Raw genomic sequence first — 26,745 nt, 5'->3', positions numbered from 1 at the left:
CTCTGCAAATAGGGTGTGTCTTAACCAGTGCCAGATACCAAAGGACAGGAATTCGTTCAACCCATGCAAACAAACATAAATCTTCAACCAAGGCGAGCGAACGAAGTTCAAGGTACCTTTCAATCTGTGTAAGAAAGGGAACCGCGTTTCTTTCAGCCTCTACAAATGAACATCAGTCCAGGTATCAGTCAATTTATAGAATCTAAAACATGACACAAATTCCTCAGCCCATGCAAGCCAGCTAAAACCGGGCGTCTATCGGAACGTACAAGCAAACACTGAACAGAGTATCTTTCAGTCCAGACAAGCAGTGAGGAACCTGGTGTCTTTCGGCCCATGCTCAAACACCCAGGGTATCTTGGATACTTCACAATAATAGTGCATGGTGCCTTTCAACCCGACACATCCCTACCATGGTACATGATGTCTTTCCAGAGTTTCTATGTACGCAAATATCTCCACTCATTTAGCAAAAAAATATCTTCAATGAAAACACCAGCATCCGACCTAATTAATGTCTAAGCCACTAAGCAGATTGAAACACCACATTGTGTACTTTGAAAACTCTGTTGAAATATTTCAAACCCTGCTCAATCCCCCCCAAGATTTGAGAAAATGACTAAATAACAGAAACAAATCTGCAAGTCAGTGCTCCCCAACTCTTAAGATATGTGTGCGATAAACTATTAGTCATAGAAACACTAGTAAACATTTTGTAGACAATAACAAGACTCTTATAAACGTCATAGGTCTTTAGATTGTGGATTATGCACACATTTTTTAGAACGCATTTTTGTTTCAAGCAAGCAGTCCATTCTCTTTAACAAAGTATATTTATATGTGTCAAGCACAATGAAAATTCCTACAGCTCCACCATGCGAAAACTAGATTGGTTTTCAACGTCTTTCTTTTAAACGAAGGTGTCCAAAATAACGCGAGAGCTCTATGCTGTTCCTTCCTCTCCCGAAGACCGGGGTGTTTGAAAAACCAGAAAGTGTGCAAGTTGTTTTTGTTTTTTAAACGCAAATTCCGACAATTAGGCTGTCTCTGTTTTGTCTTATGACATGTGGCAGCTAAAATCACATAACAATATGTCTAGAACTTTCCTCCACGAAGGTGCGCCACAATAGAGGGACTGGGACACGTGTATGGCGGGTGGTTAAAGCCACAACAGTGCGGTGCTATGGTAACAGCTTCCAGTTGCTCACTCTTCGGCTGGAATGCAAATGTACGTCAGGAACATAAAATGGTATGTCACAGCAAGGTAGGATAGTCTTGGGAGGAACTGCGCGCAAAGCACATATTTTATTGGTGTCTCGCCTCAACTGACGTAGAACAAACGTGCGTACAGAAGCCACATATCTAGTTGACCAGAACTAACTTGTCATTACTCCAAAGGTGCCCAAACACAAAAATAAATATTAGGATCCTCACAAAAGTCCTTTTATGAGTCAAAAGAATTTTACAACTTGTAAAAGGGATTTTGTGCATGATGATCACTTTTATGGTCCCAAACCCTGTGATTTCGCAACATGAGGGCCTTGGAGCTAAAAATAACTTAGATGCAAGAACATACTTATAGGCAGGCAAGGGCGAAATTCTGACTATGGCAGAGTAATTTTGGTTATTCCGCATTACTCTTGGAATGAGAAATTACGAAAATCACACCCGCTTGCGTAATATAGAGTAATTTGGAGCTAAAATCCTACTGCAGGAGCACCGTAACATCAAATTTAGTGAGGGGCAGCTGATGTTTATCTTCTGTTGCATTTAGTGTTTTTTGTTAGCACTAAATGCATCCGTGGGTCCATTTTGGATGCAAAAGTGCATTTTGCGCTTACAGAATAGCTCTAAATGCTAGATTACACTCCTCGCTTAAGTTTGCTGTAATACTCTGTAATTATGCTACAGCAAATTACACAAGTTTCTCAAAGTGCGATTTTCTTTTTGAAAATAAAAAAGATAACACCCCTCCCGCTATGAAAGGCATCTCCTATGATGTTTTTTTTTCTACTGCCCCTTCCCACCAGAGTTTGCCTGGCATTGATGGACAGTAAAAAAATGGCTATATGTCTGCCCTTCCTATTTGTATTGGACGGAAATATAATAATTCTCAGACAACCCTTACTCCATTGGAGAAATGTGGCTACTGTGGTGACAGAGTTGTTGCCGCTGTAGCCAAACCTGTGGTCTGCCCACATATAAATCGGGCTGGCGGACCACTGTGTTGGCAGGACAGGAACTCTGTCACTTAAGTCACCTTTAACAAGAGAAACCTATGAACTAGCCCTCACTCCTAACATCTACCCTATGTCATCACACAGGAAGAACTAATTAGCAGCCCTTTGCTAACAAAAACCTCACAGAATTTCGTTGTGTAACCTTTTATCCATCCTCCTACATTTCAATTTCTGGGTTTCCACCCTCTAGCCTCAGGGATGAAATCAATACACTATCACTATCTAGGGATGCTCGATCTGAGTTTTACTATGCCACACTTGCTACATATCCACTTTGTGCATGCGCACACACACACAATTTCAACTAAAAGGTCTGGGAGTCGCACCGACTATTGTGCAGGTCTTGACACTCATTGCCTCTACTTTGGCCTTCCAAAAACTTCTGCCACTTAAGTTTCACCTCCACCCTTTATTTAACCCTTAGAGTTTCACAGACCAATACTCTGGTGCTGAAACTATCCCTGCTGGTCTTGGTTCCCAGTGCTTTCAAAGCTTGCAATCTGAGTTCTTTGTTACTAAGAATCCCTCTTTAGGCTTTCTGAGACCATCCCTCTCCCCTCTTAAGCTTAGCTGAGCCTTCTTATGATTCAAAGCTCCCCTTTGCATCCACCATAGCCCTTTGGCCCACTTTTTCAGCCATTACCTATTTTGCTGACTTCAGCCATCTAGGTTGCTGAAACCCTTTCTGCCATTCTTCACAGACCTTTTCACCCATCCACCTTAAAACTCCTCTGACAAGCTTCAGTACCTCTGCCAGCAGATCCACCTTCCTAATACTGTGTCATAAAGCATATGCTATCACTCAGAGGTCCGAGTGTAACAGTCCTGGCTTTTTATTCCATTTGCGTGCTTTGATTTTCCAGCAAATCCTTAACAGTTCTATACGTGGGCTAAAAAAGGTGGAGGTTTTTGGGGCTTGACTGCATAAGAAACATGAACAAGAACCTTTAACAAAAGGGATAGCCTAATACATGTGACGTAGAATCACATAGGCGTCCCTGTGTTCCCAGTCTTTCTTCTCCAATTCCTTCTGGGCCTTCCTGTTCCCAGTCCTGCTTTTCTGCGAGATTGTTTTGGTCCCCCGTTCCTCACCCTGGTCCTGGTCCTACTAGTTCTGGTCACACTGATACTGGTTTCCTGACTCTGGCACTCAGGGTTCTATTACTTCCTGACCCCCATCTTCCTGGCCCTGCTTCTGCCCTTCCTTTTATTAGCACTTCCTGGGCCTGCTGAGCCTGATACTACTGATCCTCACCCCGATCCTGCTGGTCTTCTGGGTCATTCTACACCTAACCCTGTTGTCCTAGTTCACCTATCTCTGACACGCCAAGTCTTCCTTGTTTGGGTTATCCCAATTCTCCTTACCCTGGTCTTTCTTCTTGGTCCATCTGTTACTAGGTCCACAAGTCCTGGTCCTCTTAGGCTAGGCCTGTTCCTATTGTTCCTGGTCTGGTCCCATTGGTTCTTGTGGCTCAAGTCATCCTGGTCCCCCTAATCATTACTAGCCCAGTCCTGGTATGCAAGGTCTTGAACTCCTGCTCCATTAGATACTAGAGAGCCTGATCTCATTTGTTGTGACCCTTCTGGTTCTCCTAGCCACGTTCCTGTTTATTCTGGATCTTCTAGTCCCCTTAATGCTCTCCAGATCTGGTCCCTGTTCTAACTGGCCCTAGCCCACCTTCTCCTGCCTAGACTAGTTTTCCTCCCCCCAACTTGTCATGATACTCTTGGCCCTGGTCCTCCTGCTCTTTGTCATCCTGATTCTGCATTAACTTGTCTACCTATGCTTGATCCTCCTTATTCATGTTATCCTGTTCTTAGCCACCCAATATGGTCATCCTGACATCTTGCCCCCCCTTGTCCTGGTCCTCCTGGTCCTCCTCTTCCTCCATTCTCTGGTCCTCCTTGTCCTGGTATGCCTGGTCCTGATACTTCTGGGCCTCCTTGACTTGATCTTTCTTCTACCCCTGTTTGTGTTCTTACTGGTCCTGTTTGATCTGGTCCTCTTAGCTGTTGTCCTGCTGCCTCTGGTTGCCCGGTTATGTTCTTCTGATTCTCCTGGTCCACTATCTGTCTGGTTTGCCTAGAACTGGTCTTTCTGTTACTGGCCCTCACAGTTCTTTTCCTGGAATTGTGCCCACTAGACTTGATCCTTTTGTTTCTGGTCCTCCTTGTTTGTCTCTTTGTATGCCTAATCCTTAGTTCTGGTCCTCAAAGCCATCCTAGCCGTTACAGGCCCCCTTCTACTAGCTCTTCCTCTTTGTTCCTGATCCTCTTGGCCTGGTCTTTTTGGTCCTTCTCACTGTGCTTATCTGATTTCTAGTACATCAGTTCCTGGTCCTGCTTGTCCACTTGGCCTAGTGTGTCCTGGTCCTTTTAGGCCTTACCCTCTTGTCCATTGTCCATCTGGTTTGGATTGTCCTGCTTCTGTAGGCCCTGTCTCTTGTCCTCATGGTCCTTCTGATACTGCATCCAGTACTCTGAAACCGCTTGATACTGGTGCTCTTTGTTTGGGTCCTTCAGAACTTCATCTATTTGGTCCTGTTCTACCTAGACATTGTGGTCAAGTCCCCTTAGTCTGCCTGGCTTTGGCTGTTCCGATTCTCGTGATCTTCCTCACCCTGATCCAACTACCTCCGAGTCTTGATCTTTCTGCTCCATGCGCTACCTTGGGCCCTGGTACTAGGCTCATGGCCCTTGTGGCACTCCTAAGTCTGTTCCTCGTCCTCTTAGTCTTGATGCATCTAATTCTCCGTGCTCTGGTCCTCCGTACTCTGGTCCTAATAGGTATCCTTGTTACTGGCCCCCTTAACGTTTATGTTGCCCATTGGCCTTGATCCTCCTGGTCCTTATAGTTTGGTTTCTCCTAATACTTGGTGTCATGGACCCGGTTTTAACCAACCATCCTTGCCTTAGTCCTGGTTGTCCTGGTCCTTCTTGTGATGTTGTACTTGTTATCTTAAATCTTGCTTTTTGGGCATCCTGGCTCATTTTGGTTCCCCCTGGTCTTGGCTCATCTGGCTCTGTTATTTCCTGTTCTCTTGGCCCTGATCACCTTGCCCTGGTCTTTTCACCCTGCACCTCCGAGCTCTGGTAGCGCAGGCCCTGGTCCATCTGGGCTCTAGTGTCCTGGCTCTCTTCGTCTTTGCCTTGGATTAGGTTGTCCTGGGCCTCCTGGATCTGTTCCTTGTCCTCATAGTCCTATTGGTACTGCTGCCATTGATCCTGGCCCTCTGTATCCAGGTTCTCCTTTTTTAGGTCCTCCTGAGCCTGGTCATTTTTGTCCTGATCCTCCCAACCACCAATCTCCATTCCCCTTGCTCTGCCCCACTTGGTAAGGAGGAGAGGACTTGCATTATGTATTATTTGCTGGCCCCTGTGTAAATAGCCAAGATTATGTACTTTTTGGCTGGTTGCTGAGTAAATAGCCACTTCTGAAAACAAATCTGAAGACTCTTTATCATCTCTTCCACTGTTCTGTCTTGCACCCAACTGCTGTACACTGGTTCAGTTCACCACTAGTCAGTGGGATGGAAATTGGTGTTGGGGGGGTTTTGAAAGGAAAAATGTTTGTGAAAGGGGCATGGCCAAAGGAGCATAACAAGGAGTCCTTTCCAAGAGGCGTGGCCTATATCATTAAGGTTGTTGCTTTAAACACAATGTAAACTAAAACGTTGTTGATACTGCGAGCTACCAGAAAAATGTTTGAGGGCTTCTGCTTAGAAAAAAAAAGCAGGAACTATTGGTTTTGCCAGTGCTTGTTAGCACTATCAAATAAATAACAACAGTGGGTTTGTTGTGTATAGCTAGAACTTAAAATGTTTGAATTCTGAAAATATGAATCTGACATGAAGATTACTATTGTCTGTGAAAGGGGTAGCCTTCGGACTGTCACTTGTTTTCTCTGTCTTACTGCTACTAAAGTATTTTTATAAATTAGAAAAGAATGTTTATTTATGTGTGTTTTAGATAGCATAACTAGCCCGCAAATTTAATTTACTGGCTTTGCGCCTGTGTTACAGTAGATGTATTAATGAGAACATTTTGTTTTATTACAGTTATTTTGTTTAGTATAACTAAGCCGCAAAAGTAATTTACTGAGCTTGTGACTGGTTGTACTGACAGCACAGCAGATACATGGCTTTTAAAAGTTGCACTGCGTGCAATGTTTTTTCCCCTTTTTTCTCTGTTCCTTTTCATACTATAGACAAAATGAGTTCCGTTCTGTGGTGTTTATTTGTACTGCATCAACTGATGTGCTTCGGAGGATGCGAACCGGAAATGTTCTCTGTGTATTTCAAAAATCAAGGTGGTTGTTGTCTGCAGCCACGACTGATTTGTCTATTGTTTTAATAGTTTATTGTTCAGTAGCGCTATGTCATTCCCCTTGTATTTGGGTGAAGGGGATCACTATTTATTATTAGTTTGTGTGGTCCGTAAAGTAACCTGTTTAATGTAGCACAATTTGCGCAATGTTTATTTGTTTGTGTCATGTAACTTTATTAGTTCAGCCCTATGAGGCCACCTCACGTTATGTCAAGTGCAAGACTCTCTCTGCGCCTTTGCTACTATAAAATGTGCCTTTTCTGGGATGAGTACCAAAACTTTTTCCCTATGCTTAAAAGGCAGACTTCATGTCGATTTTCGTGCTGACTTTGTACTTTGCTATTTGATAGACCTCTTGCTTATTGTGAATTATTGTTTTACCTGATTAACTATCTTTTTGTTTTCTATAATGATGCTTGAATTTTGAATAACCCCAAATGGTTTTGAAATTGAGTATTACCTTGCAAAGGTTTTCTTTATTTGTCTTTGGGCCTTCGTACTTGGGGACTCACATGGCCTGATCCTGTATTTCGCTCAACTGTATTGATGCATAGCTCAGACAGAACTTTGGTAAAGAATGTGGGCAGTTGGGGAGGATTGGACCAAAATCAGTACAATATTTAGCGCAAAATTTAGCTGAAAATTTGTACTCCAAAATTGTCAGTTAGGGGACTCTTAAATCACATGTATGCAACCAGACGGATACGCGGGAGCACTTATTGGTATTTTCTAAGATAAAGACTATGTCGTAGGAGGGGAGTGGATTGTAGGTGTTAAGAAAGTTTTAAAAATAACTAGCATGTCACCCTACTTTATTCCTGCCTCTAGTCACTACGGTTAAAATCAGGGAAATAGTGCGGTAAAAATAGGTTTTAATGAGTCTATTTTTTCAGGTCAGCATGTTTCGAGCCTTGCCCCTATTGTCTCTTTGTCAGGACTCCACCTCCCTCCCACACCATCATTTTTATCATAGAAAATACCAATAAGTGTATCCGTCTCGTTGCAGCACGCCTGATCCATAGCGGATCGGCAAGAACCCCAATGATGAAGCATGCCAACAAGGAGCAACCCTGGTGGGTGACGTTTTTTTAAAGAAAAACAGAGTTTTTCTCTCATTTCTTTCACTGTGGAGAGTTTGTTTATCTCTAGTTTTTCTCCTTGCTGGGTTCCTTTTTCGTTCATATAGTATCATTGAGGAGGGTGAACCCAGTTTTTCCTCTTCCTCCCCCTTTTTTAGATTGTTGTTGCGTGGTGAGTGGTCATGTGCAGATTGTGACAGTGTATTCGTGTTTCACAACAAAAAGAGAGACAGGGTAGTGGGATACTCTCGCACCCCAGTGTCAATCTCATAAACAAAACAAGAGTATTCCAAGGAAGAATAGGAGACCATCAATATGGAGCAAGGAACGACTTCACTTAAGGCGTTTTTTTGAAAGAAAGCCCTCACTCACCACCTAGTGATGACATGCTTCATCATCGGGCCCCACAGAGGGAATCTAGCATCCCCTCTGTGTGCTGCAACGCCAGAACTACTGCGGAGCGGGTAGTGGGTAAGGACAGTGATGTGCAAAGAATAGTAAGTGAGTGATGTGAGGTTTAAAATCAGTCTGTAGTGTATCAAAACAATTTTATTAGGATCACTAAGGACTTATCAATAAAATGATGTGTCGGAAATGCGTCCACAATTATTCAAGTGGTAGTTTCCTTAAGTCAGTCGACATGTTTCAGCCACGAAACGGTGTGAATTTACCTGGCATTCTTCAGGACTTTGTGTGAATAAACCCTGGCGGCATGGACTCGCTAAGGTCCACCCTAACCTAGGGACGTGAAAGTGAAAATAATTAATGAAAAAGTGCAAAAAATTAGAAAGAAAAACTGTCTTTCTAATAACTCCTGGTTTAGGAGGCTTCCGATTTTACGGTTTCTGCACCTATTAGGGAAAGAAAGGACAGAGACAAACATAAAAACAAAACATACAATCAGTTGTCTTATTGATTGCCTATTTACAGTCCAAGGTGCTCCAGTTGGTGGTATCAGAGACATCATGTGGTCGAATAACAGTATAGTTAACACCACCTTGGTCCCCAGAGTATAGAATATTATGGGTAGGTAGTGCGTAGTGCTATACGTGCTATGTACAACGCGTGATATTTACAAGGGTTGTGGGTTAAAAACGCTATCAACCTAAAATTGGGCGCGATCAGAAATCGTGCCGGAAAGTTAAAATCAGGGTAATTTCTCACTTTGATAGTGTGATAAATGCACACCATGGGTCACAGGAGGGGGGTGGAGGCGTAATCGGCACACCCTGTGGTCATCAGAAATAAATAAAGAAATAAGGTAAGGCAGATGCAACACTCAGATCGGTACTTAGCTTAGTAGGAGGTAGAAGGTTTGTGGCTCGTCTGTACTCACGCCCTCAACGCTCGGCACCCTCAGTATACCTAAGACGACCCTCTGCTGGACCCCGAAGATGTCCGCTCGAGGTAGCGAGGACGCTTAAGTAAACACTCCGTTTCACCGCTTCCGGGTGGGCGCGGTCAACCTGCGTCAGTGCGTGCACAGCGGGCCAATCAATGCGCTGTGGGCGCCGGGAGTATCCAGCCAATGGTTGACGAAGCGTCGTTGTTAATGGCAACCAAAGCTATGCGTCTACCCGAATCACTGCTGATCGGTTCCGCTGTTACTAAGTACACGGCAGTGGTGATTTTGAAAAAATGTAACGTCGCGGTATCAATTTTGGAACACACGGGACATTGACATTGGAAATGACTGGGTTTTGTTTTCTTTAGAAAAAAACGAACGAACGAATGCGGGGGCATTGTAAGATAGGATGAGCATTGCTTGATTGCGTGAGCCTAGTGTCACAGGTACAGATAGCCTCAGGATCAGTTGAGGACAGAATTCCGCTATTACTAAGTACACGGCAGTGGTGATTTTGAGAAAATGCACCGTTGCGGTATCAATTTTAGAGTACACGGGACATTGACAGGAAATGACTGGGTTTTGTTTTCTTAAAAAACGAACGAATGCGAGGGCATTTTAAGATAAGATGAGCATTACTGGATTGCGAGAACCTAATGTCACAGGTACAGATAACCTCAGGATCAGTTAAGGACAGAATTCCAAGGGATGTCATCGTTCATCCCCTGGAGGTGGGTCCCAAGTCTATAGACCCACCTTTGCTCTTTTTCAAACAGACGGCGATTAATGTTGGTACCAGTACCAATGTGTTCTATTATTGTCCACTTCAGATCGTTGGTAGTATGGTTGCGTTCCAGGAAATGTCTGCTCATTTTTGTGGTGGATTTTTTGCATCTAATGTTTGAGCGATGCTCGCAAATTCTCTGTTTCACTTTCCTCCCAGTCATACCCACGTAACGCAAGTTACAAGGACAGGTGACGAGATAGACCACATTCTCAGTGTTGCAATTAGTGTGAGCTCGTTGGGTCCAGGTTTTGCCTGGTTCCAATTCCAAGGTTTTAGTATGTGTGGTCAAATGGCAAACGCTACAATTGGAGCAAGGATAATGGCCCACCACTTGGGGGAGACCCCAGGCATCAGTTATTGACCTTGGTGTGTCAGTGATCGTTGGTAAAGGTCTAGTGTGGACCAAAGCGTCTTTGACGCTTCTACCTTTCTTAAAGGAGAACAATGGTTTTTCCCAGGTTTTTTTGGTACTCGTTAGGATTCGCCAGTTCCTATTGATAGATTTTTTCATTAGGTTGGATAAGGTGCTGTACGTTGTTACACATGTCAGGGGGATGTCTTTATCTACATGTGTCTTATCCTCCAAGAGTACCTCCCTTGGCTGATTGCGAGCTCTCTTGTAGCCTTTGTTAAGGATTGCTGTTGGGTATCCTCTGGCCTTCAATTTGGTTGAGAGTTCGGTGGATTGTTCCTTAAAGTCGTGTAACTCGGAACAATTGCGTCTTAGACGTAGGAATTGCCCGTAAGGTAGGTTTTCTTTTAGCGGGCGTGGGTGAAAGCTGGTGTATTCCAAGAGGTTATTTTTTGCAGTCGGTTTATGGTAGGTTTTGGTTTTCAGTTTGGTTCCTGCGACCTGAATGGTGACATCCAGGAATGTTGCCTCAGTCTTGCTGATTGTATGAGTAAATCTCAAATTGGGGTCAAGGTTATTGATCCAGAGTAGAAAGGTCTGGAGGTTTTCCTCGTCGCCTGTCCATAGAATCAAGACATCGTCGATGTAGCTCTTGACTCTATAAACTGGACCCACCGAGCCTCGAAAAATTTCATTCTACAGTGTGCGACTCTGGCACTCAAAGAAAATTTCTTCTCATACCAAGGTAATATGTACCTTCAATGCACCGGGACCTCGATGGGCAGTACCTTTGCCCCGAGCGTGGCAGGACTTTATGTGGCAGACTTTGAGGCTAAATACATCCTACCCCCGACTAGCCCCTTCTCCAAGTCAATACAAACATGGCGTCGCTACATCGACGATGTCTTGATTCTATGGACAGGCGACGAGGAAAACCTCCAGACCTTTCTACTCTGGATCAATAACCTCGACCCCAATTTGAGATTTACTCATACAATCAGCAAGACTGAGGCAACATTCCTGGATGTCACCATTCAGGTCGCAGGAACCAAACTGAAAACCAAAACCTACCATAAACCGACTGCAAAAAATAACCTCTTGGAATACACCAGCTTTCACCCACGCCCGCTAAAAGAAAACCTACCTTACGGGCAATTCCTACGTCTAAGACGCAATTGTTCCGAGTTACACGACTTTAAGGAACAATCCACCGAACTCTCAACCAAATTGAAGGCCAGAGGATACCCAACAGCAATCCTTAACAAAGGCTACAAGAGAGCTCGCAATCAGCCAAGGGAGGTACTCTTGGAGGATAAGACACATGTAGATAAAGACATCCCCCTGACATGTGTAACAACGTACAGCACCTTATCCAACCTAATGAAAAAATCTATCAATAGGAACTGGCGAATCCTAACGAGTACCAAAAAAACCTGGGAAAAACCATTGTTCTCCTTTAAGAAAGGTAGAAGCGTCAAAGACGCTTTGGTCCACACTAGACCTTTACCAACGATCACTGACACACCAAGGTCAATAACTGATGCCTGGGGTCTCCCCCAAGTGGTGGGCCATTATCCTTGCTCCAATTGTAGCGTTTGCCATTTGACCACACATACTAAAACCTTGGAATTGGAACCAGGCAAAACCTGGACCCAACGAGCTCACACTAATTGCAACACTGAGAATGTGGTCTATCTCGTCACCTGTCCTTGTAACTTGCGTTACGTGGGTATGACTGGGAGGAAAGTGAAACAGAGAATTTGCGAGCATCGCTCAAACATTAGATGCAAAAAATCCACCACAAAAATGAGCAGACATTTCCTGGAACGCAACCATACTACCAACGATCTGAAGTGGACAATAATAGAACACATTGGTACTGGTACCAACATTAATCGCCGTCTGTTTGAAAAAGAGCAAAGGTGGGTCTATAGACTTGGGACCCACCTCCAGGGGATGAACGATGACATCCCTTGGAATTCTGTCCTTAACTGATCCTGAGGTTATCTGTACCTGTGACATTAGGTTCTCGCAATCCAGTAATGCTCATCTTATCTTAAAATGCCCTCGCATTCGTTCGTTTTTTAAGAAAACAAAACCCAGTAATTTCCTGTCAATGTCCCGTGTACTCTAAAATTGATACCGCAACGGTGCATTTTCTCAAAATCACCACTGCCGTGTACTTAGTAATAGCGGAATTCTGTCCTCAACTGATCCTGAGGCTATCTGTACCTGTGACACTAGGCTCACGCAATCAAGCAATGCTCATCCTATCTTACAATGCCCCCGCATTCGTTCGTTCGTTTTTTTCTAAAGAAAACAAAACCCAGTCATTTCCAATGTCAATGTCCCGTGTGTTCCAAAATTGATACCGCGACGTTACATTTTTTCAAAATCACCACTGCCGTGTACTTAGTAACAGCGGAACCGATCAGCAGTGATTCGGGTAGACGCATAGCTTTGGTTGCCATTAACAACGACGCTTCGTCAACCATTGGCTGGATACTCCCGGCGCCCACAGCGCATTGATTGGCCCGCTGTGCACGCACTGACGCAGGTTGACCGCGCCCACCCGGAAGCGGTGAAACGGAGTGTTTACTTAAGCGTCCTCGCTACCTCGAGCGGACATCTTCGGGGTCCAGCAGAGGGTCGTCTTAGGTATACTGAGGGTGCCGAGCGTTGAGGGCGTGAGTACAGACGAGCCACAAACCTTCTACCTCCTACTAAGCTAAGTACCGATCTGAGTGTTGCATCTGCCTTACCTTATTTCTTTATTTATTTCTGATGACCACAGGGTGTGCCGATTACGCCTCCACCCCCCTCCTGTGACCCATGGTGTGCATTTATCACACTATCAAAGTGAGAAATTACCCTGATTTTAACTTTCCGGCACGATTTCTGATCGCGCCCAATTTTAGGTTGATAGCGTTTTTAACCCACAACCCTTGTAAATATCACGCGTTGTACATAGCACGTATAGCACTACGCACTACCTACCCATAATATTCTATACTCTGGGGACCAAGGTGGTGTTAACTATACTGTTATTCGACCACATGATGTCTCTGATACCACCAACTGGAGCACCTTGGACTGTAAATAGGCAATCAATAAGACAACTGATTGTATGTTTTGTTTTTATGTTTGTCTCTGTCCTTTCTTTCCCTAATAGGTGCAGAAACCGTAAAATCGGAAGCCTCCTAAACCAGGAGTTATTAGAAAGACAGTTTTTCTTTCTAATTTTTTGCACTTTTTCATTAATTATTTTCACTTTCACGTCCCTAGGTTAGGGTGGACCTTAGCGAGTCCATGCCGCCAGGGTTTATTCACACAAAGTCCTGAAGAATGCCAGGTAAATTCACACCGTTTCGTGGCTGAAACATGTCGACTGACTTAAGGAAACTACCACTTGAATAATTGTGGACGCATTTCCGACACATCATTTTATTGATAAGTCCTTAGTGATCCTAATAAAATTGTTTTGATACACTACAGACTGATTTTAAACCTCACATCACTCACTTAATATTCTTTGCACATCACTGTCCTTACCCACTACCCGCTCCGCAGTAGTTCTGGCGTTGCAGCACACAGAGGGGATGCTAGATTCCCTCTGTGGGGCCCGATGATGAAGCATGTCATCACTAGGTGGTGAGTGAGGGCTTTCTTTCAAAAAAACGCCTTAAGTGAAGTCGTTCCTTGCTCCATATTGATGGTCTCCTATTCTTCCTTGGAATACTCTTGTTTTGTTTATGAGAGTGTATTCGTGTTGTCTAGCGATTTGATTTGCATTGAGTTCATAGTTTTGTGGCACATGCATATTGTAAGAATATTTGGTCAGTGGTGTTTTGTGTTTTTGTTTGCGCAGTCATTGAAAAATTGCATTGTATATAATGTTTTGCGCAGATTGCTGGAGTTTTAAATCCTGCTTTTAATGAAGAAATATTGGGATTTTATGTGATTTATGTATAAAGTCATATAACACATAAGAGGGGAGAGGGCCAACCCATTACACTCAACCACCCCGAGCCCCCACAGAATCTCAAGTGCATACACAAGGTTGGTGGAGAGCACAAGACAAAGAACACAACTTATGCCAAAGCAGACAAACTCATTAATTTGAGAAAACTGCCCTCACTCACATACCGAAGTATGTGACATGCTTCATCATAGGGCCTGCTTGCAATACGCCCTGGTGTAGCCACACACAGGACGGAGCATAAGGGAGGAAAAAAAAAAAAAAATTCCACGCAACACAACATACAACAGTGGAACTGAACAAATAAAACATGTAACATATAAAGTGTAAAGACAGTGCCAATCACTAAGTGGCTTCAGACAATGGTGCGACAGAAGGGTGCGGTTTGTTAGAAGTGACTTAAAACTGGTTTGAGGGTACCAAACAAACCATTTTTATTATTCTCAGGTTCCCCCCACCAGGATTAAAAGGAACAGAGGATGGGTAATGTCTTCATGAGAAATTGAGGATTCTCAAAACTTCCCTCCTATTACTGCTGTGGTCAACATGTTTCGACCGACTTACTGTGCCTCGAAAGGTCACCCCGGTCTTCTTCAGGACTGTTGTCGCTTCCTGTACCACCTATGGCCCCACCGTATTTCGGTTATTGTGCCATGAAGTATGAGCCGGTCTGCCTAGATCCTAGCTCTTCTTGTCACGTGTAGAGAATGTTCCCAATAGTCAGGGAGAACATTCACTATTAAGGAAAAGGAGAAAAGCGGTATAGGCATGCCATACTCATAAATAGTCTCTTCTCACCCCCTTATTACAAAATACATCACAAATCGTTCATTACAGTTCCCTGTATTTTCAGGCGAGAGTACAACCCTTTTCAACCTTATCCTGGGTCTCTTAATAATCCCTCGGGTTTAACAATGTCACGTACTTAATAAGTAGTGTTGCTAATCTTTCCATAAAAACGCTTTGTGCATCCACAATCACCGTAGATCATCCTGTTTTCCCAACACATCCATACTAATATAATAAAGAGAGAGCCCAAACCTTTGAGGCGGGTAATCTCAGGAACCACAGCACCAATCACAACACCCAATACAGCGTTGGAAAGGGCAGTTGCAGCAGAAGGACATAGGCTATGCAGACGCCCACCATATACATTTAAAAGGTGAAAGAACCGTGCCAGCAAAGTAGTCCCTTGTTGGCGTGTCTGTGTTGTGCTGTGGGCGTGTGCTGGGGCATGACAAACGCTGGGGGCGTGTGGTACGTTCCGCCCTTCATGCCATGTCTCATATCATGTGCTGTGGGCGTGTGCTGGGGGCGTGGGCGTGCGCGTGGCTTGGGATTACGGAAAAAAAGCGAGCATTGTGCCCAATATTTCATTGTTTTTTCTTCCCAGGTTCTGTACATTCCAGCTCCGGGTGTCCACCCTGCTCCCTTTAAATACCCCTGCACCCCATAATCATAACCCACCCTTACTCCTTAAAATACCCCAACACCCTTAAACACTAACCCATCTTAACCCTATAAATATACCCTGTACCCCAAAACACAAACCTATCCCTAAACACTAAAAATACCCCTGTAACCCCAAAACCCAAACCTAGCCCAGAACCCTATAAATATCCCTGTACCCCAAAACCCATACCTAGCCCTGAACCCTAAAAATACCCCTGTACCCCAAAACCCAAACCTAGCCCTGAACCCTTAAATTACCCATGTACCCCAAAACCCAAACCTACCCCTGAACCCTAAAAATACCCCTATACCCCAAAACCCAAACCTAGCCCTGAACCCTAAAAATACCCCTGTACCCCAAAACTCATACCTATCCCTAAACCCTAAAACTACCCCTGTACCCCATAACCCAAAACTATATCTGAACCCTTAAAATACCCAAACACCCCAAAACATATAGCTCAGTACCCCAAAACATATAGCCCTATACCCATACTTACCATATCCAAACATTAAAAGAAAACCATGCTTTTACCATTCATGCATTTACAACGAATTTCGTTGTAAATGTATGCGTGGTAAAAGTATATAAAATGTAATGCCATGCGTTATAATGGCATTGCGGAGTCATGGTACTTTCGTAAAGAAAGTATGCAGAGTGATGGTATGCGGAAAGAAAGTTGCGGAATAATGGGTGTTTACCCTCCCCCGGTAAGTACATTGGTGGCAGGGCGGCCCACATCTCCAGCAACATACTAATATTTTTTCACCACCGATTTGAAAAATGCACAGGTCTCTCTCATTGATGGCCAGCACCGACATACACTTTTAGACACACCTCCCGCCACAAGTTCTAGAATTGCAAACGTTAGAGCTGGGGAGCTACGTTCGAATCTCGGCATCAGCTCAACATCCTGTGATTCCAGGCAAATCGCTTTGTCTCCCCGTGCCTACCACAAATGAATGTGTTCTTCTGTAAAGTAAATTGTGCTCATGCCATGTTGTCGAGTTTGCGCTATATAATATTGCAAGGAAAAATAAAGTAGGGAAACTCGAGTTCACACACTACTAAACACGCACTCTTAAGTGCATCAGCAGTGCACTGTGAATCGGAGCGTTTCACAGGCCTGTCACAGATAAGAAATGCTATCAAAACGAAATCCTACAAAACAATATACTACTGGCCGGCAGCAATTCATACCCGGACAACGTCGGGACGGGCTGCTAGTATATACATATCTCTCCCAATCATATGTTTAAAGAATAGGACGTGGCTGTCTGTCCCCGCCTCCGAACTCACTGAGTTTATGTAGTAGATAAACCCGAAATGGTGTCCGGCAGGAGGGTATCCCAGGAACACAACCTATATAGATCACATTGATAGAAAAAGGGAAGAGGAGGATATGGCAGTGAACTCCTGTTTCCAGGAAGTCGGACTCGTGTTCTAGTCCGTAGTGATAGCCACGCACTTGCATATTCCCCTTGTTGGTGGCCCTTAATATTGTATCCATCTCCATAGTCACCCTTCCCCTCCCTTTCTTAACTCTCTCCCTCTCACTTGCTTCCCCTCCCTCTTATCATCCTCCTTACTGTTCCGTAGGTCTGCCCTGCCAAATCGGCCTGCTTTCCGAAACACCGTGAAGATAGCGTTCGCGCGGTGTTCGGAAGTTTGAATGGCCTCGTCACCTTCTACATTACGTTCCGTGACGTCCCACGTGAGCCCCAGCCCGACGTGTAAAGACGTATTCGACGGAACGAAAAAATGGGGATGATGGTAAATGTAGTTTTCCCGTGTGGCCACTCGAGGAAAAGTGCATCCATCCGTACAAATTACGGGTTTAATTGAGAACCGGAACAACAAAAGAACATTGTTTGCTCAATTTAATTAATAAGTTTGTCTGCTTTAGCATACGTTGTGTTCTTTGTCTTGTGCTCTCCACCCCCCTTGTGTATGCATTTATGTATAAAGGTCTTTTGACCTAGCAAGAGGTTTGTCTTGCCAGGTCGAAATGGCAGGTTAAAACTGCACACACAGGATACAATGGCAGGCCTGAGTTTAAAGGGCTACTTAAGTGGTTGGTACAATCCGTGCTTCTGGCTCTTTGGTAGCTTTTAATTTACAGGCCCTGGGTACATGTAGTACCACTTTACTAGGGACTTACAAAAAAATGAAATATGCCAATTGGGTGTAAGCCAATTTCACCATGTTTAAAGGAGAGAGCTTTTTAGTGCTGGTTAGCAGTGGTAAAGTGTGCAAAATCCTAAAAGCCAATAAAAATGGGTTCAGAAAACGGGAGGTTGAAGTAAAAAAGTTTGGGGATGACCCTGCAGAGAGGGCAAATTCAAACAGTGACACAACCCACTAATTCGGAGTCCGGCTCGTGTTCTCTATGTGAAAACAGAGGGGCAGGAGAAAGAGTTCAAGTTGAACAACAGCAAGAAGAAACAACAAGAAAATCAAACTTTAAAACCAGGCACTCTAAAAGTCCTAAGAGCAACCCAAGATGTTCCACTCACAAGTCTGCTGATCGGCTTGTGGAGAGAACTGACACCACTTTACTCTGTAGTCTGTCACTCTGCTAAACATTTATGGTACATATATGACCACCGATCTGTGCACTCTTCAGGGAGGGCAAGGATTGGATGAGCATGGAGCCTGGGTACCTTTTTGAGCCGCTGATGGGCACTAAGAGAAACATGCACTAGCTGTGGCCTCAGTTCCAGAGCTCTCAATCATGCCCCATCATAATCACCCACCCATAATCTGTACACATCCAGACACAGTTCGGTTCACAGTACAGACTATACACAAGCCACCTGTTGCACGAATAAATTCGAAAAACACATTTGGAAAAATCCAATACTCTTAGGGAAAGTAAGAGGAGGTAAAACATGATATTTAACAGGGGCTGCAGCCTGACCTGTATTAGTTGAGTGTTTTTTCAACTCATTGCAAAGAAATTGTTCAGCGTTTTCATCTGGAAAGTTAAGGGCCTGAATACATGGCCTGATAGGGACCGATTTCAAAGTCACTTTTTAATTACCAGTTGCCAGCGGGACCCTCCCCACTTAAAGCCCAGCCGCCACTCCTGTAGTTCCACTCAGCCTGAATAACCACTCGTGGCGCTTCTGTGGCTGTAGCCTGCAGTGCTCAGTCAAAGTAGCAGTCCTTACGGTTAATCTTCAAAAGCTGCTATTTAAGAACAGTATTTCCATTGTCACTACTGCACTGCTTAAATGGCCACTGGCCGCCTGGTGTCGCAGCATTGATGGTGCTGCATTTTATTCTCAAGCTCCCCTCACTGGACAGTGTTATGTCAGACTTTTGTTTCTACTTTCTGTTCTTCTGTTTCTAGTGTCTCTGGACTGCCCTCATTTACCCATCCCCTCCCCGTTGTTACAAGGCATGTGGGTTGCAGCAACACTCGGGTTATCAGCAGGTTAATAGAAGGTTTATTCAAAATAAGCCAGGCAAGTGAAGGTGTGTGCAGGGAGGGACCCTAGATGTCAGCCCAGGACTCTTGGTCCCCAGGCCACCGAGATCCGCGAGCACCCAAGGGTTCCATGACATCATAGAAGCCCTGAGATGCAGGAGACCAAAACTGCAGTGGGAGTATCCCTCTCTGTAGCAGTGGCAGGCCATGCAAGGCCGCGTTTGAGGTGGCCTTATCTTGTGGCTAGAAAGACGGCTTTCAGTTGAGATTGATCAGTGGATTGCAAACCCGGTTGTTAGTGGTGTGGTCACAGGAATTGAAGGGGAATTGTGCCACCTGCCTTGTATTCAAATTTGACTGGCAGTCATCCAGCAGTGCAGGTGATTTAGTCAAACCTCGACTGATAGGTCTTTTCCCCCCTTCATGCTTTTTGAGATAGAGCTGGGTGCTACTTTTGTCAATATCAAATATTAAGAGTAGACCAGGATCTAGGATCTATGCACCCGAGCGATCACAGGCTCTGTCATGAGAGCAGATTCTGTACCTTGGTTGAGGGTATACATACATTCTTTCATAAATAACAACTCTCTATTCCGAGCAGGGTTGTGTGGCATAGCTGGAATTGAATTACTGCACCATTGTATTGCATTATAATTGCACTTATATACCGCTTACCACCCATGACGAAACAGCAGGGGCAGCACCTTCATCCACCATCCTTCGTTGCAATATAATACAATACAACTATATACATGTGGACATAGATACAATAAATATTTCAGTGAACTCAGGTACGTCAATACAATGCTTCCATAACATGAATATTGTATCCACTGCTTGTTACAGCACCTTCATTTCAAATCAAAACTGTGCTTTATCTATAAGGACATTAAATGAAATAGAACCTATTCAATAAATCAACTCAGACATCCTCACCCGGATGGAACACTCAACACATAATCCTCTTAAGTATGTCCCTTTGCATGGGTGTTGTGTGTCAATCAGTCCAATGTCAAGGGCTCAATCCCTTGTCATAATTTGGCCCAAACACTCCAACGCTAATGCCTACACGATCCCATCTCCCTTGGGGACTTTGTTCAGCAAGATCCTCCATGGGGCCATGCCTTTAAAACACAGCGTGTACGGGTAATCACAATGTCCATTGCGGGGTGGTTCTGGTTAAGAGGAAAAACATTGCTTTCTAACACTGTTTTTTGGAAGCTTGACTTTTTTTTTTTCATTAGGTCTGTGTCTATTAATTTTCATGGAGGGGTCTCTCTCTTGGTCCTGCCGAATGGCTGTCTCCTTGGACACGCGGGAGCCAGTGGTGTCTCACTTAAATTTTAGCATCTTCTGCGACTGAGTGATTGTTTCCTCATCATAACTATAACACGTTATTCATGTTATGGAAGCACTCTGAGTTGTTTATTGATTAGGTTCTGTTTTATATAATCTCCTTATTGACTAGGCACAGTTTAGAATTGGAATGAAAATTGTATAACTTGCAGTGAATACACTATTCATTTTATGGAAGCATTGTATTTAATGTATGTTTACTAAATTAATACAGACACATAAAATATCTGCACGTCTGTGGTTGTATTGTATTATATTTCAACGAAGGTAGGTTGATGAAGGTGCTGTTTCTGTTTTGTTGAGTACCCTTACCTTCATTCTCCTAAACTGGGTCAGGCCCCAATTGGTGTCGACTGTACTAACCATGACGAGACATTGATATGCTGTACGGCAGGCAGCACACTACGCCAGAACCCAAGGTTGGTTCATTATTCCAGTGGTTGTTTGTTATTATTTTGGGTTTACTGGAATTAGTCTTGTGCTCATAGTGAACCCATTCGGTGGATTTAGACGAGAGGAGTAGCTGTGACCTTGCCCCAATACCCCGCCCCCTTTACCTCACCCTCACAGTCTGTCCTAGTCCTTGAAAAACCATTTTTGGTAATTCTTCATACATAATATTTCACTTTGTACAGTGTGTTGTTCGTAGGTTGGGGAAAGATAAAATTACAGTAACATCATGGTTGAGATATGTGGGCTGGAGAACCTGCAAGTAAGATGTGAACGGTGTGAAATGAGAATAGACGTTCGACAGAACCGTTCAGTGAGTAATATCATAGAATTTAAATCATGGAAGTGAAGGGGGATGCAGGAGGATATCGCAGCAATGGGATAGATGTGGGCAGACCAGCTTAGAAAGGGAGTAGGGGAATGTTCAGAAATAACAGAAGGAAGGCATTGCAGATAAAGCATAGACATGGCAGGCGTTGCCTTTATCCAACTGGGTTGGCCTCTGAGCCAATGAGACTATGATGCAGGTTCTTGGGAATATAAAGGTCACTATGTTTTGGCTGATTTAGCAAGAAGGCGCCCCTTTTGCTACTTTTGGTGTTTGTTTTATCGGGAATTGATATTGATGTCAACTGTCTGATAGCACGTAGGATAGAAGAGGACATATTTTATGATTCTTCGTAAATTGTCTTTTAGAAAGTTAGCAGGTATAAGAGGAAAATGAAAATGAGGGCTTGAGGAGGACACCAAGGTCACCTGTGTAGGGTAAGGCAATGAGTGTATATATATATACTCATTATATATAAATCAATATTAACAATTAATAAATAAGTGGGCAAAAAATGGAGGTATATACATGTTGAGCATAGGAGGGATGCCCATACTGTTCATGTTCTGTGTATGATGGAAGATTGTACTGCTGCTGCCCATGCTGTATGTTCTGAGTGCATTCGTGAAGCTTGCATTGCTCCTGAGCTGACAATACTCCCTCTGTTGCAACAAAACCATCTCCTGTGGATCTTTACTCATTATTTGTCAGGATGTTAACCTTTTTTGTCTCTCCTTTACCTTAAAAGCCACATAGTGACTGCAGTCCATGGTGCAGTTGTTTTGAGTTTGGGGGAGAAGCTTGACCTGTCGGTGGTTTCTCTTCTGTATTCTTTCACTATACGGGGAGCTAGTAAAGCTCCTACTGGTGTTATATCTCTCCTCTATGATAGGTGCTTGTACTACACAGTCTGTGTAGTACCCATGGGTTTGTTTGAAGAACGCTTGCACTACTGCTACAAACTCTGCACCTGTTGCACGTGTAAGCAAGCCTGCAATGTTACTGTATGAGTTGCACCTGGTACAATTTAAGCATCAGTGTCAGTTTGTTAAACTTCTGTCACTCCAGTCTGTTTGCCAATGACAGTTGACTTGTTTCTTTGAGAGTCTGGCCACAGAATTATAATGTGTGATTCCCCCCCCCCGCTTTCCCCCACCGCTCTCTTGTTTTGCTGTGTTCCCTTTTGAATAAATCTAGTCTTTCTTCCTGTGTACAGTTATGACCATCGCTATGAAGCTGCTAGACGGAAGGCTGAGAGCGGTAATGCAAATGTTGCAATTTCGGTCATTGAGGATGATGAATGGAAGGACACCATCCAACTGCAGCGGAGAGAGGAGGTATGAACTACCATGTGTCATGGAGAGGTCGCAAGGGGTTCCGGTCTTACCCCATGTAGTGTCCGTTAGGAGATCCAGCAAAACCGCCTTTGTTTCTCAATTTTATTAGGGATACATTCAATCTGGGCAAAGCAGGTACCAGTCTATATTCTTTCTTCAGCACTCTACTGACCAGGACAAGAAATATGAAAAAAGTGATGACCTGTGTAATTGCCTACAAAGCTGGAGTGACCCACAAAACTAAACGAATTGTCTCCAAACTGTGAAATGCAAATTGAAGCAAGGTGCTGTGTTAAGTTCTTTATGTTCAGTTTGTTTTAACATATCACAAACTACAGGTGAATCCCATCACTTTTGTTCACCAGCAGTTATCTTCTTTTGGTGGTTTTATTTGGGAACTGGAAACCTATTTCCATTCCTTTTGATTTCATTATAGCAATCAAGAAACAAATTCTCACCATGAATCGTTGGTGTCTGCATAGAATATAGTTCTCTCTACAGATATCAACTCACACAGTCTTAATGTCCCACCCATCTCCATTTCCAAACATGGTAAGCGGGAAACCACTGGATGGCCTCTGTATATGGACTTAAGAATAACCCACATGGATCCCCGTGTCTCTAGGACAAAAGCACGTATATGCTGAGTCTAGTTTGATATGGAAACAGCCTTCTTGATAGACTGAGGTATTAGAAGGTGTACAAAATTCACCTAACTTGCTTTCATGTAATTACGTGAAACTTCAGGAAAATGTAAATTTTGGGGCAATTACACGAAATGAAGATTGTAATTTAGCATTACAGTTTGGAGAGAAATGCATACCCACATCAGTTTCTGTTGCGAGGACACATTTTGTGCGAAAACACAGTTGCTGTGAACAACAGATGCTCATGTTCTGGTTGTTAGATTGTTTCTGAATTCCTGTGCTATAATTGTGCCACAAATTGCACCATAATTAAGCAATTTGGTATAAATTTGGGGAATTTTGCATAGCAAACAGTACACAAAATTACATAAATTATGCCGCATAATTCAAATTTCGCCTGGCTCTAGTTATTAGTATAATGTTGTGGCAACCCCATAAGGGAAGAAAGGATGGAGTGTGTCGAACAAATCTCCCTAATGTCTCAATTTTATTGCTCCCTCTCTATGAACACTGGAAATGAAATGTGCGTAATCCTATACGTTTCTTTCCAAAGATTATAGAGATGGGCTTGCTCAAGCAGACCCAGTTATTTGATATCCAGCCTTGGCTTTTAAAGATAAGAAGTATTTTTGTTATAATGGTGTACGGATACTGTGCTACTTTGCCCAGACAAACTGTTTTACTGTCTACGTTTCTGTCCTGGAGCCTCCTTTCTGAAAAACTGTTATACTAACACGTTTAATGTAAAGACTTCGTAGAGCGGAAGGTCAGCTCACTAGAAATCCTGAGCAATTATGAGAAGTTGCCTGAGTTCCATTGATAAGGAATGGGTTTGTACAGCAGTAATAACCCCAGGTGATGTTTATATCCCACAGAAAAAAATTATGCTGCTTAACGACGAACGAAGTGAGAGGTGGCCATGCCAATAGATAAGACATCCGTCTGCATGTTTTCTCAAAATAATTGGGTCTTTGAGTAGAAGGCCTCTGAGAAATCGAGGCTGCCAACAGCAACACAGTTGAAAAACGTAGGGAAGTAAACATTAGACCTTGATTATAAAAGATCTCCTTATAGGCCATGCAAAGGGAGTGCATTAGATGTTGGGCATTTGCTGTTGGTGCTTTCTGCGCTAGGGCTTAATTCGGTGGCCAAGGTTACACCTTATTGTGATAATCTGATCGGTGAGTGACTCATGGGGAAATGTCCATATACCTTAAAAATAGGGTCACTGGGTTATGCTGCCAGATCTGGACTTTTATGTTGTGTTGCCTAAAGGACGGATCTTTTTGAGAATGACTCCAAAGTATTTGGCCATAATGGCAGGTATTCCATTGAGTGTGACCTAATGTTTGAGGTCCGCAGATGAACACGAGGGACTGAACACCATCACATCAACTTGCTGTGATTCTGTTTTTAGGATGATTGTTCACCCGTTTGGCAATGCCTTGTTGCCATCAAGAAATTTTGCAGATATATCTCTGGTTCTTGTAGCCTTAGTAGTACATTCATGGCATCAGCATGGTTGTAAAACACCACGCCGTAAGGACAAGTGATTTTCAGCACGTCTGTCCCTCCTTACAGAAGGCCCCTATAAATATTTGTCTCTCCTGGGGGGCTTTCCTGTATGTTTGACTGTGAGATATTTTCGCACTGTGCTGAAGGCACTGCATCTTAACATAATACAAATACTATACCTTGATTTAGACATCCACTTGCCTTTCCTGAAACAGGGTCCTTCTGTAATGCAGAATCCTAAGTGATACTAGTGAAATTTGTGACATAGGTCCACACCTCATATTTAAAATTATAGTTCTTAAATATAGAAGCTATAGTACACTTGTATTTTGGCCTATGATATAGTTCCACGCCAAGGTTAAACCACTTATCTAGCCTAAGACCTTCCATTCGCAAAGTTATGTAGTAAGGTGGCTGAAGTTTTGGCAACATTCTGGTAAATCAATTGCATTACATATACAAGATTACAATTATTTTTGTAGAAATATTTAAGTTAACAGGGCACTGGAGACAGTGTATGATGCCACGGTGTCAACTTTAGCGCAGTTGTAAAAGGAGGTTAGCTTGGTACCCCCAATATGGTTTCAGGCTGAAGCATGCGCCCACCGGATACTGATAAATATTAGGTTTGTTGGTGTCTAAGTTTGGGGCTCTGTTGTGGAATATCAGTGTCCTATATAAAGATTGAAGTGTACTGACACCGTGGGAGGTGTTCGATTCAAGATTGACATGCATTAAGAGGGGTTCTATTCAATTTGTTCACTATAATTTGATTTGTGGAGAAGTGTGGCTCAATGGTTTGAGCGGCAGACCCTGATGCAGAGGTCTGGCCCGGGACCAGGGTTCAATTCCCCGCCTCGGCGGGTCTTGGGCTCAAAATTCCACGGACCTGATAATTCTCGCCTCGGTGCCTATTCCAATCATGGAGTCCCACTCTGCAACTCTGGGCAATAGCTTGCTTAATCTCCACAACGGCCCCCACAACGCTAAGGATGCCTGGCTTCACCTTGGGGGTGCCCAGGAGTGGACGCTTCACAGGGAAAGCCAGGATGGGTTCCACAGTGGTATTCGTACAAGCGCCTTGAGACCCTTGCAGGTGAGTAGTGCGCTATACAAGTATCAATTTACATTTACAATTTACATTTATATTTCTAGGATAGTGTCCTACGATATTACATCTTTGAAGGACTGCGCTACATCTGGCTGGAAAGGAAACAGACCTTCGAAAAAGTCAGGTAATATCCTTTTGCTGATATATGTCGATATAGCAGCCAACCTGTGCCTGTTCATATTGGGCGATCCAAACTACTAATTCACATATGTACATGAAACTCCTTGTCAAGGCTTGCCACATATATATATATGTATTGAGAAGGGGGCAGGTTAGTGGGATCAAAATTGGCTTCTTTCCTGCTGGTTTATTAGGGCAAGTAACTCAAAGGTGCATATTTGTAATGTGAAGACTGCTTTGATCGTGGGTGTGCAGCCTAGCCCTACCTCCTGGGTTCCTTCTTTTAAACTGATGCCATATCTGCAACCAAAGAAGTACTGACCAACGCATTTTTGAGCTGCACAAAAGCAACTTAGAAGTCATAGTGAAGATGAAGTCCATCCCCCATATACCTACATCTTCCTGTTTTTAGTTCTCATCTGCAGAGTGGTTTTACCAGCCTGTTGTTAAAGACTACCTCCCTTGCACACCCACCCACCCTGGCTCCCCCTTTCTCCCTCACCCACCTTGCTCCCCCCTTGCTATCCCTAAGGTTCCCCCCTTGTTCCCAAAGGCTCCCCCATCCTCCTTCCTACCCACCCACCCACCCGGCTCCCCCCTTACTCCACCCACCCATCCACCCGGCTCCGCCCTTTCTTCTGGGGCCCCACCTACCTACCTGGCTCCCCCCTTACTCCCCATGGCTCCCCCACCCACCAGGCTTCCACCCTTGCTCCCTCCACCCACCCCTGCTCCCCCTTGCTCACCACCACCTACCGTTCCTCCCCGCCTTGCTTTGGCCTCCTCCACCCACTGCAGCTCCCCCACCAAGCCCGGCTCCCCTCCATGAGCCCTCACCCACCCCGGCTCCCCCCTTGTTCCCCCCACCCACCCGGCTCCACCTTGCT

The 26,745-nt window shown here is 44.0% G+C and overlaps 1 protein-coding gene across 5 annotated transcripts in view; it reads left to right on the top strand.

Moving 5' to 3' along the window:
- The window catches only part of ATP13A2 (ATPase cation transporting 13A2), an 861,654-nt gene that overhangs the window by 536,327 nt on the left and 298,582 nt on the right, over positions 1–26,745 (top strand). For all 5 annotated transcript variants that reach the window (XM_078642867.1, XM_078642866.1, XM_078642870.1 and 2 more), the window contains 2 exons: positions 22,345–22,465; positions 25,783–25,862. In XM_078642867.1, coding sequence (XP_078498993.1) covers positions 22,345–22,465; positions 25,783–25,862 — 201 coding nt within the window. The remainder of the gene's footprint in view (positions 1–22,344; positions 22,466–25,782; positions 25,863–26,745) is intronic.

The sequence above is a fragment of the Lissotriton helveticus genome, chromosome 5_1 (assembly GCF_964261635.1).
Source record: "Lissotriton helveticus chromosome 5_1, aLisHel1.1, whole genome shotgun sequence".
NCBI lineage: Eukaryota > Metazoa > Chordata > Amphibia > Caudata > Salamandridae > Lissotriton > Lissotriton helveticus.
This window is presented reverse-complemented; position numbering and strand designations above follow the sequence as displayed.